Source organism: Pinus tabuliformis, chromosome 6 (assembly GCF_031772625.1).
Source record: "Pinus tabuliformis cultivar Carrire ecotype Pingquan chromosome 6, CPIR1, whole genome shotgun sequence".
Lineage (NCBI taxonomy): Eukaryota > Viridiplantae > Streptophyta > Pinopsida > Pinales > Pinaceae > Pinus > Pinus tabuliformis.
In genome coordinates, this window is record NC_142292.1 from 345898854 (window position 1) to 345912185 (window position 13332).

General features: G+C 32.1%; 1 protein-coding gene across 1 annotated transcript; it reads left to right on the forward strand.

Annotated features, from left to right (window-relative positions):
* Nucleotides 1-9376: 9376 nt before the first annotated feature.
* Nucleotides 9377-11722, forward strand: LOC149258720 (bidirectional sugar transporter SWEET1b-like). Its single transcript, XM_089429802.1, has 6 exons — nt 9377-9455; nt 10249-10285; nt 10429-10645; nt 10816-10977; nt 11136-11255; nt 11381-11722. The coding sequence occupies exons 1-6, from the start codon at nt 9419-9421 to the stop codon at nt 11720-11722; spliced, it is 915 nt and encodes a 304-aa protein (XP_089285928.1). The 5' UTR covers nt 9377-9418.
* The last annotated feature ends 1610 nt before the right edge of the window (nt 11723-13332 follow it).

A 13332-nucleotide genomic window follows, 5' to 3' on the forward strand; every position in this document is an offset into this window, starting at 1 on the left:
CGTTTTCTTTATCAAATGTTTATATTTTTTTGAATTCTATAAGTTATTGTTAGTATCATTGCCGTCAAAAATATTTTTCTAGTGAATTTCCTTTTGAACTTGTTTTTGTTTTAAGCCAAAATTACTTTGAATGGAAAATCTGTCAATATTTTGAAAAACGATTTTGATATTATTGGCTTTAATAATTTGGTGTTGCACTAGACACTATTGTAGTAGTTCCAAATAATTGGTAAGCCGAAGGGTAGGGGGTGGAGTTGTGTCACTTGATTTCTATTATTTTTTTAAAGAATACTGTAGTTTAGTTGTTACTGTTGCAATACTAACAGTGAGACAAATGACCCAAGGAAGAAATGGCAGAAACATGCAGGAATATTTATATTCAGTCAATGAAGATATATTAATGCTGATGAATAACATGTTGGAACTTTAGCAAAGGGTTGGGCGGCTGGAAGATGAATTAGATGCCATAAGAACACAATTAGAAGAGCTCTTGCAAAATATGAATGGAGCGAACAAACCTCCATTCTGGAAGCACAATCAGGAGGAGTGCTAACCTCCAAGAACCATCGTTGATTAATAAAGATATCATTACCAAATTTTTCTACTTGCTTAGCCAATTTTGAAATTCAGTATCTGCTAAAGGCTATTTATTGCAATTTTGTGGAGTCAGTAAAACAAATACTATAGTGAAACATATACTAAAATAGTCCAATAACCTTCCATCACCTATACTCTAATCATATTCATAAGACATAAATTTTTTATATTATGCCAAATTGGATCATGAGGGTAATATAAATGTTATCTGTGAAAGTATTTTCTTTCGTTTTCTAATCAAATTGTACAATTGCAAACATATTGAACTTGTTCCTTCCTTTAGGAAAAGTTACATGCTAGCATTAACTTATCTTATTACTTTGTTTAACAAGTCATGTGCAATGGCAAAGTCTATGCAAACATAAACTATTTGCAAAGGAAAAATGTTTCCTAATATTAATATTTTAATAATAATAGGATTTGAAAATTTCATAAATCAATAAAACAACACAAGAAATCACATCGCAGAAAAAAACACATGACATAGGACAATGAGCTAGCTACAAGTTATATACTGCAAAAGTTAGAGTATATATAATATAAGTAAGTAGTATAATACAAACCATGAAACATAAACAAACAACTTCATTGAAATACATATTTATACAATGTTAATAGCTACATATCAGGTAACCACATAATGTAATCAAATCTTAACCATCCAACAGATCAGAAAAGCTCTCCAATCAAATATTGGACAATGCATGAAGAAATTAAAGTTCCTAAAGTGCTTAATTATTGAGAAGTGAAGCAAGTAATATGAGTCACAACTCTAACCAAGAAGGGGAAATGGTAAAATCCTTCAAGAAAAAAGTATAAGGTGGAGTTAAGATTAGAAATACAAAAGTACAGAGGTGTGAAAGTGCAGACACTCCCCACCTTATCGCCAGTAGCCAATGGTAATCCAGTCTTACTAGTCACTGGTAACAATGATATCAACACATTCCATATAACACTTATTGATTTGATGACTCAACAATAATACAGGTTAATGAAGTTGAAAATGCTATACCATCTGTAGAATATCATCATTAGATTGCAAAAAAATGCAACTAAAGAGAACCGTACTATCACTAGATTGCTCGACAATGAAAATAAAGCAAACTATCATTGTATACACATAATAACTGTTTGATGGTTTACTATAAATGTGCCATGTATCTCAAAATTGGACAACAAATCCATAACAATTGATTTGTCTGCATAGTATTGCTAATATGAAACTTTTCGTAGGCTAGATGATACTTTTTCTAGTTCCATGCCTCTTAGAACATAATATGTTGTAGTCCTATTGTTTGCAAGTATCATACAATTTAATCGACGAAAATAAACTAAACGACATGTTTCCCTTGAAATGGTACAATAAACCATAGTTTAATCCATAGTTCTAGCAATTGTAATTGGACTACTACATTTTGCACATACAACCTCGAAGGGATTCCTATATGCACTAGTTGTTGTTAGTAGTACTTGCAAGTGCTGCAAAATTGATATACAAAATTGAGAGTTATCAACATGAAATCATTTATCTCTCTCTCTTTCTCCTTTATATATATATATATATATATATAGTTTATCGTGCATACTCCACTTGACACAGAAATCATTTTTCTCAGACTTTCCACATTTTTCTGTGATTGCAATGAACATATGAACGTCGATTGTGAAGTTTAGAAAAGTATTTCTTGTTTTTTAATTATATTTTTTAGCAAGATATATATATATATATATATATATATATATATAGTTTATCGTGCATACTCCACTCGAAAAAGAAATCATTTTTCTCAGACTTTCCACATTTTTCTGTGATTTCAATGAACATATGAATGTCGATTGGGAAGTTTAGAAAAGTATTTCTTGTTTTTTAATTATATTTTTTAGCAAGATGAGTGGAAAGACATTTTCTTGCAATTATCTTTGAATTGAAAGAGATATTAGAAGAAGTTTGTCGTGTACTTCAACTTGTCACATATGTAATATCTATAAAACATACATGTAAATTGTATTAGAGGTGGACGATAACTTTCTATCATTGAAACATTCAAATAAATCTAAGCTTATTATTTATTGCCCTGTCTTGATCGACATTCCTGTATTTAATTTCTAGTACATATTGCATTTTTTTGCTATGTTATTGAAATTGCAATGGCACTGATTGTGCTAACTAGAAATACATCTTGACTACGAGACATATTTGCAATTGTCATATTTGGCAAAAATCAGTACTCTCCGAAAACAAGACAAATGTTTTCTACAATGTTAGAGCTACTTACTGAGACAATTTTCTCACAGTCACATCTATCATATTTTTGCTTTGGAATTATTTCAAAATTTCTAATAGAAACACTAGCATTTGCAATAAGTTTTTCCTCATGCTGTTTAGTAAATTCTGTTGACACAAGTAACTTTATTGTCATTTCTGCCTTCTTATCTGTTAAATCTACACAAAGTATTGGTCTTGTATTATTAGCTTTGTCCAAAAAGGTTCAATATATAACTAATACAACACCATGGCAAATGCTTCCTATTATGTTGTTACTGATATTTTCAATTGATAATGGCATAGGCTAGATCTTTTTTTTCCTATTCAAGAACATTGAATTGAAATTAATTCTAAAAAATAAAAATAAATATGATATACAGTTAGCTAAACTTGGACAAAAATACCTTTCTGTATCTGTTTCTTATTTTTTTTCTACTCCTTTTGTCGTGTATCCTGTGATATCTTCTTCTGTAATTGTGCTCATTTCCATCTCTACTTATTTGTCCATGTATTTCGTCATCATGGATAATATTTTTATTTGAGAATGGTTAAAAATATGTCATTTTTTGTCTATTCACAAATATTGCATTGAAATCACTGCTTAAAAGGACATTATAATTGATATTAAACAAAAATTAGGTTATGAAGACAAAACCAGATATCACATAGTCATTGTTAACATATATTCTAATGCCAGGTTCATAATTACTAAATAAGATCTGATTTCTATGCATATAGGTAAAATACTATTTAGATTTTAGTTTGGACAAATTCTAATTTATAGTTCCTTGTTACATATATTAAATTGAAAATTGAACAAATGTACAAATGTTTTATGAAAATATTCAAGGTACCTTTTTCCTTGTAGTTCTTTTGGATCTGAATAAGTGATATATGTTTTCTAAAAATTGAAAAAACATCGTTTTTAATTCCAGTATATAAAAATTATAACACAATATAATGTAATAATCAAATGATGATAAATAGAATGAAAATGCACCTCTTAAAAAAGTTATCACCGTCTTTAATTGTATATGTTATATTTGTGTTCTCTTCCCTGCTCCAAAGATATGAATTGGATCAAATATATAGAAATCATTGCTAGTTCATGACAAATAATTTTAAAATGGAGATATCACACGAGACACAACAAAACAAACAAAATAGAGACTAAGCAAAAAAAAGTTACAACCTGTACAAATATAAATTGAAGATATCAGTACCAATATAACAACACACATTTTCCATGGGGATGTGTCCGTTACATATTGAAATTTTTGGACAAAGAAAATAATGAAAGAATGCTACTCTATGAAGATTTCATAGATAACAACGCTGTAATGACATTAGCATTGATTGTGCTTACACAGTTTACCAAACAACATGAGGAAAACAATTATTGCACATGCTCGAGTTTCTATTACAACTTTTGAAATAATTCCAAAGCACAAGTACGACTCTATTGAATATCATAAAACAATATTATCAGCTAATTCCAACATCGTAGAAAACATTCTTCCTGTTTACACATGATTTTACCCAAATACATTTATTGCAAAAATGTTGTATAATCTAGTTTGCCATTCAATGCAATTTCTATTTCAACAACATAGACATGAATGTAACATGCACTAGAAATCAAATATGCCAATGCCGATGAGGACAAGACAATAGTAAGCATACAACATATTACTGCTCATAATGATAAAAAAATATGGTTAAAAACAAAAACATCCATAGCAAGGAAAACAAATAGGACAATCACAACACTTTCATGCTAAACATTGCCATACAACTTGGAGAACAAATCACTTGCATAATGCAACCAACCAAATGACCACATTATAGCCTAGACAAGTAAACATTCACCTGAGACATTTTAAAAGATGATGACCTAGGAAAGATTTCCCAAGGACATCTTTTGTAATGAGCCCCTCCCTCCCCCCAGACTAAAAGTAATTTACATCTCTTATCAATTAGCATCTCATAGCAAAATTTCTAAATTCATAGTACGAAAAAAATTCAGACCTAACTGCTTCACAATGATAATGTATTTTGTATAAACACTTTAAGTACTCACATATTATCCACTTTTTGAGCTGTAAACCTCATTACTATATGGCTGTAACATATATTGTGTAAATTATCTAAGAAGTTGTATATAGAAGGAAGGACAGATCACTTATCGAACAAAAATGCTACATGTTTTGGACCTACATTCAGAATGAGCTTGTCTGCCATGCTGCAAATAATCTACATAATACACAATCGTACATCTTCCAGAGAAAATATATCATGTCATGCAACTACCATAACGATCACTGTACATTTTTGAGAACAAATCTTTTTGTAACGAGCTCCCCTAAAAAGTAATTGAACATGTGTTGGCAACGTGCATGGTAAAAAATGCATGATAAACACTGACTAATGCATCTATGGACAAAATAACTAGAAGTAGTGTTTATAATTGTCACTCTACTTTTTAAAATTTTAAAATATGTATTAGATACTAACTAATGATGATATGCTATTCATGATATCTTATTTTGAACACTTTGCCAATGCACCCACAGACAAAATAAATAGAATTAGTTGTTAGAATCGTAACATTACCTTTTAAAATTTCCAGATATGTTTTAAATATTAACCAATGACAATATGTTATTCATTATATATTTATTATTTATTCATGATATGTAGTAGATACTAACTAATAATAACACAATAATAATGCAGTAGATACTAACTAATAATAACAGGATATATACGTAAACAAAAATTTTCATGCCCCAAACTTTAATAAATTAAAACTACTAATTAATTGATTAATGTGTAGTGTTGTGTGGGAGGGAGGTGTGTGAAAGAGGAATGTATGCGAAGGTATGAACATTCTGGATGAAAGTTTCTGTTCCTTGTTCCAGACACCTGTTCTCCCAAAAAAGACACTTCATTTAATATTGGATAATAACTATTCAATTGAAAAAAATGAAATCACAAATGCACTTAGTATTCAGAAAAGTCAACTAAAATGAGCCCACATAAACATAGTAGTGGGGACAGTTAATCGCCCACCCTTATTTCACACCTGATATACACATAACCCAAACTTTTCATACCCCAAACTTTAATAAGAAAAACCTCTAATTAATTGATTAACATGTAGTGTGCAAGAATGTATGAGGAGGAACAAAACATTATGGAAGAAAGTTTATGTTCCTTACTCCTCACAACCATTCTCCCACACACCAATTTTTCCTCACACACATTAATAAGCCAAAAATGCTAATTAATTGATTAATATGTAGTGTTATGTAGGAGGGAGGTGTGCAAAAAAAGTGTGCAGAGGGGGACTATATGCAGAGGTACAAACATTGTGGACAATTTTTTTTCCCTTGTTCTGGACACTTGTTTTCCCCCACAACACTTCTTCCCCATATGCATTAAAATGACTCGTCATTTAATATTGGATAATAATTATTTAATTGACAAATGTGAAATAAAAAATGCACTTAGTATTCAAGAAGCTCAAATAAAACAAACCCCACGTCCACATAGTAGTGGGGATAGTTAATTTCCCACTTTTCATGTCTCAAACTTTAATAAGCCAAAACCTTTGATTATTTTATTAATATGTAGTGTGCAGAAATGTATGCGGAGGTACGAAAATTGCGGAAGAAAGTTTTTGTTCCTTTCTCCGCACACTCGCACAACACTTCTTCCTCACATGCATTAAAAAACACTTCATTTAATATTGGATAATAAGTATTTAATTCATAAATGTGAGATAAAAAATGCACATAGTATTCAGTAGTAACCACTAATACCAAGACTCATTTTCTCTACTTTGACACAATTTTTAAACGATCAGAGCCATCAAACATAGTTTTGAAAACCACACATTGGATCATTGATAAAGCAGTTTTACCACAATTCATTTGCATCCCGATATCATATAAAACAAGCCAACGCCGACATAGTTGTGGTGACATTGAGTCACCCATCGTTATATCGCACTTGATATACACTTAAACCAAAATTTTCATACCCCAAACTTTAATAAGCCAAAACTGCTAATTAATTGATTAATATATACTGCATGAGGGAGGTGTGCAGAAAAATGTGTAAAAGGAGAACACATGTGGAAGTACGAAACATTTTAGAAGAAATTTTTTGTTCCTTGCTCCACATAGTTGTTCCCCCACACCACACTTCTTCCTCACACACATTAAAAAGACACTTCTAATATTGGAAAATAATTATTTAATTCACAAATGGACATAGTATTCTAGAACTGTGAATACCAAGGTTCGTTGTTTCTATTTTGATACAAAACTTAAATGATAAAAAACCTTCAAATATAATTTTGCAAACCGCACATCAGATCATCGACAAAGTAGTGTTGCTACAATTCCTTTGCGTCCTAATATAAAATAAAACGAGTTTAATCGCCCACCCTTATTTTGCACTCGATACACACATAAACCAAACTTTTCATGTCCCAAACTTTAATCAGCCAAAACCACTAATTAATTGATTAACATGTAGTGTTGAGAGGTATCCAGAAGAAGTGTGTAAATGGGAAATGTATGCAGAGGTCAATGCGAATGAAAGTTTTTATCGCTTGCTGTACACACCCGTTATCTTGTACAACACTTCTTTCTGACACAGTAAAAAGATAATTCATCTAACATTGGATATTAAGTTTTTTCTTAAAGTTAAAATAATTTCATGTCTATGGAAAAAAGTTCCCTGTGCATCCCCATTCTCCTGCACATACCTCTTCTTCCACACATCCTTTATTCCACATAGCTTAAAATGAAAAAAAAAGTTTATAATGAAATAGGAGGTAAATGCACTAGGATTCCCTATGTTAGTGTTAGTGTGAATGGCAGTGTCAAAGCACTCACCAATGGAATTCCCCCCAGCTTATATAAAGGACCGATGAAATTCCCCTTAGCTTACATAAAGGACCCACTCAGAGCACTTTGTCAGTGTCAGAGCACTCACCAACATAATGACCATTTACAAAATTATTTAAATTATTTTAGTTTCCATTTTAAAATGATTTGTCATACAGTGCCAATGCTGAAATTAAATCACATTCCATGAGTGGAATTATGTCATATCAAAGGCGCCTTGAGCCAATAAAAAATTATAAATAAAATTTTCAAAACACAAAAACTCAGTAACTAAATGAAAGTCAAGAGACTTTGATCATGAAACAAGTACTATACTCCATGGAGAGATAAAGATTAATAAGATGAAAGTCAAGAGACTTTGACCATGAAACAAGTACTATACTCCATGGAGAGATAAAGATTAATAAGGTAGTACTTATAGCTGAATTGATACACACTTATCATTAAAATATATAGTAATGCAATTCGAATGCGTATAGGACAAACAATCATTATATATGGGACCAATAATGATTTTACAATGTCACAAAATCTTAGATGATATTTTAGATATGAAATCCATGACTATTTTAACCCATGATATAGCTAAAATTAAATGACTCACAAAAATTGACTGGAAAATCTGTGCAGAAAAGGGTGAAAAGGTCACTTCGTTAAATCCCTGCATGCATTTAAACACGTACTGAAATTTCATACACGTGAAGATGAAATAATAGAGTAAATGCTTGGCAAGAGTTGATACGCACTACGTTAAGCTTCTGGGTTGTAAAGTCATAGAAAAGAAATCAATGATGTATAAAGTTTGTCGTCGGTTCATGATAGAAGGCATATCCATTGTTTAGATTTTTATGGTCAATAAGTACAGTCTGCAAAACAAGTTGGCGACGTTTTAGGTGGTAGGAATCATGGTGATTTATCGCGAGACAGTAGAGCAAAAATGGGTCACCTAATTTTGTGTAGTTTCCCTGCAAAACTCTGAATTACATTTCAGAGGGCAAGTTTGGATGATTCCTGTTTATAGATAACCCTAGGGCATGGCCTACGTTACCATGACCTGTATCCCACAGCATCTTTCCCTTCGGTAAAATTACTCATCCCTTCTTTTGTTTCGACATACATTTTCAACGATATGACAACTGGGCGCAATTGGATTCTGTACTTGGTATCAAATCCAACTGCTTTGATGGTAACACAACACAATATTCTGGGGTTCTGGGTTTCCTTCCATCTGCATCCTTACCCGATTCGTCTAAGCTTAGTGACAACGCCCTTTCCGTTCATGATAGTTTATACTGAAAAAAAGAGTATGCAACTTCACCATTTGTGCGGTTTTCCTCATTGTATGCATTAAATAATTCTACAGAATTGTAACCAGAGCGCTTCAATACTTGGTTTGATCAGCTGGGATCCAATAATTCTGATGTGTAAAGCTGCTGCTCCATGCAAATACTGTTTGACCTAGCTACATCACCACTCATGAATCCCTTTTTTTTTTTTCCATTATTTTCCATGGATAATACTCACTGTCACTCACTGATCACTTTAAGGTCTATAAAATGGCCTAGAGAGTTTGAGTTCTTCACCATTAACGTTGGTCGATCGATCATTTCATAATATTTGTTTTTGTTAGGTCAACATGGCATTGTCTTCTCAGGTTGTCGTTGGAGTTATTGGTGAGTTTTTCGTTTAGCTGCTCAATAATATTATGATGGTAGGATCCTTATGGCAGCGAAGTAATATTTTGCTCATAATCAAAGTTTTAAGGTCCTCTCTACCAGCTGTAAGTGCTCGAATGTTGGACTCTGAGAAATTGAAATGTATCCATTTTCATACAGTAGAAGAGCTGAGTGAAAAATATCCCTTATCCACAGATTTAAAAATTCAGTCTTTTTTCCATTAAACAGTACTTATTACTACTATTAGTTATTCTGTCACGTTTGTTTCATACCGGGTTGTCACCTTGGGGTTGCAGTTATATTATGCATCCAGTTTATCAACTAGTCTTCTTTGACTCTCGTGTTTAATGATACTTTCAAAATGTATCTTGATCTGTTTCTACGTGAAATAAAATATCTCAGAACATATTACATTTATGGTAAGATTGATTATGTTCATCTAAGTTTAGAGCAGATTTTAGAATATTGAAGAAATATAATGGGAATAAGCAAAGTCAAATGGTTAATGAATTGCAATAAATATAAAGATAATCCAAAATCAAATAGTTAACTTCATTTATATATATTATTTCCAAAATATTTTCAAATTTGGAGTAAACATAAGGATACACCATAGTTTGTGACTATTCATAAAGATAGATCATAGTTTGTGATTATTCAATGCCTAATTGAATTGGGACCTTTGAGTTGAATCTGGATGATTGAGAGCTAATATTTTATAAACTATTGTGTTTGGATGACAACAATTATATGTTGAAAACATGGCTAAAAATATGTATGGCTTGAACAGGAAATATAACTTCACTGGCGCTATACTTGTCTCCCATGTACGTATACAGTAGTGTAGCTTATTTTCATTTCTTAAATGTTAATAGCTCTTTTGGTAGAGATAATGTTAATAGCTCTTTTGGCAGAGAGTCCATTTGATTAATAAAAGTTGTGTAGTGAACTAATTTAAAATGGTTTGCAGGGCAACCTTTTGGGGAATATATAAGCAAAAGTCTACGCAAGAATATTCTGGGTATCCGTATGTGTTCACACTGTTTAACTGTGCTCTTGGGCTGCTCTATGGAAGCCCATTCGTTAAACCCCACAGTACTATGATCCTTACCATCAATGGTGCAGGCTTTCTTCTCGAAACATTTTATCTCATATCCTTTCTCACTTTTGCTTCCCGAAAGAAGAAGGTAACTCAACTTGTCTATCCACCTATCTTAACTCTTTTGATATTAACCTCAAATATAGGTTTACAGAACAATTGCAGATATTAATGATCAGATGTTGGACTGATGCTTCTATATACGCAACAATGTGATTTGAATTTCTGCTCATTATTTTGTCATGAATACTCTTCCAGGTGATGACAGTAAGGCTGAGCTGTGGTTTGATAATGGCCTTCGTCATGGAAGCTGCAATTACCATATTTGTGCTGCATACTTACCATTTAAGACAGGTGGTAGTAGGCTGTGTGGGTGTCATTTTGTCCATTGTCATGTATGCTTCGCCATTATCTGTTTTGGTATGTTAATTCTTCTTATACCATGCTATTCTTCTAATACATGTATATTATACCAGTTAGAATTATACATGTCTTATTCTTCTAATACAAGTATTCTTCATGATACTTCCTCCGGCTGAATAATGTATGTTGTGTTTTCTTTGTGTATGATTTTTCAGAAAGTTGTGATTAGAACTAAAAGTGTAGAGTGCATGTCATTCTTACTGTCTCTATTCAACTTCATAAATGCACTAGCATGGGTTGCATACTCTGTAGTCACTCGGGATCTCTTCATTGGTGTGAGTTTCTTTATTGCCTTCTTCACCTTAATTTAACTCCTATATCATAAGCCTTTCATTACAAAAATTCTCTTCTTCTTATAATGATTATTATCTTTTCAATTTCTTTCATGTTCACTTTGCAGGTGCCGAGTGGTATTGGTTCTGTTCTAGGAATGGTCCAGCTTGCTGTGTACTTCATTTACAGAAAGTCAAGGCTAATTGTATCACCTGCATCTACCAACGAACTTTCTCAGACCAAACAGATAGGCATGAATGAAGTGCATGTAACAGTTCAGAAACAAATAGACCTGAATGCAGTGGATGTAACAGTTAAGAAACAAATAGACCTGAATGCAGTGGATGTAACGGTTAAGAAACAAATAGACCTGAATGCAGTGGATGTAACGGTTCAGAAAATAGAAGTTGAGAAATCAAGTTTTGCCATAGTAATATCAGTAGATCCGACCATTGCAGATCTGGGTTAAAGTATATTGAGTCTGGTTCCGAAGATAGGGGGTCTAAGATGCATTTAATTCTGCATGAACGCGCTTCCATGATTGGATTTGAATAATTCAAATCCAAAAACTATACACGACGCATGCAGAGTGCTTGTTGGTCGTCCTTCACGAGGGATACGCCTTTTCGCCACTTATCACATTTACTGAGATTGCAGTAAAAGTGAATGGAGGCTAAGCCTCCTTCCACTATGTCGTGTAATTTTTCAGTTCATGTGTATCATCATATGTTTGGCAGTCTAAGCCAGTTTTAGAATAATGAGACAATTTTCAATTCTTGTGTTTCGTATGTTTGGCCGTTTATACATGTATGTAAGATATTTTCGAAGAGTTTTGAAGCATTTCTGCTTCCTGGTTTGACAATGATATCTAAAATAATTTTTAAATTAATAATTTAACTTATTTTATAAATACTATTTAAAATATAAATATTTTTTAATTAAATAATATTTTTTTATTCACTTTTATGTAATTGATCTTGTTTAAAATTTATATATTTTATTAATTATATATTTTATTAATTAAAAATAATAAAATTTAAATTTGAAAATAATTTATATATATATCTATCTATATATATATATATTAAAAAAAAGGTGGTGGTGGTGGTGGTGATGGGACCAAACTTTGGTCTATCCAACTTAAAGAAAAAGAATTATTTAGTTTGATTTAAGATTTTATTCTCAAAAAGCTTGGAGAGAAACCTTCGGAGCTCACTATAATTTTGACATCATTAAAGACTATGAAGGTCAATATTGCAACAAAGATTATGAAACTGAGATCTAATGTAGTTGTATGCGGGGCACTCTAAGAGGAAGTGATTTTCATCCTCATGTTCACATTCTCGCAGAGATGGCAGATCCTTTCCATCCATGGTGTTTTAGGAACTGTCCAATGACCCGTTTCACTATGGAGATCATGAGAGTTTGTTCTAATCTTGGCTATATTAAATTTCTTCTTTGAGCTAGTTTAAACCGAGAGATACTTTTGATCTTCTAGGGAGGGGTTGATGACCTCCTTATAATATCCTAGTTTTCTTTTAGCTGCGAAATCTTTCTCACACCACATTTTTTCTTTAAACTTAGAAGTACCAATATTTAATGTTATTAATGTTTTGCAATGCAACATTCTCGTCAATCTCCCAATGGTTTAACCAGGCCATGGTGTCTTTATACCAACCTCGTTTGAGCCTTTAGTGGTTTTGGCTGGAATTTAAGGCTTAGGAAGTCTATGGTCTCCTATGTTATTGATCTTGTGCTTGTACAACAGTAGCCTAGTCATAGCTAGGTTCTCAATAGGGGAAAGGTCCACTTCTATAAGGAGAATATGATAGGGTATATTGCTTTTAATTTTGAGATTATACGTTATAAAACGCTTATGGATTTGCTCAATCTTTCTCCGAGATTCTCTAGAGATGCTGCAACCCTAAACCTCACATCCATATAAGATAACAAGAGTGACTAAAGTTTCAAAGAGGAAATTGTTTCTATCCCACATTATGAGGTTTGCCATTTTACAATTATTTTCAAGACCAAATTAAGCTTTTCACCCCCCATTAATTCTTTTCTCAATGCTATAGT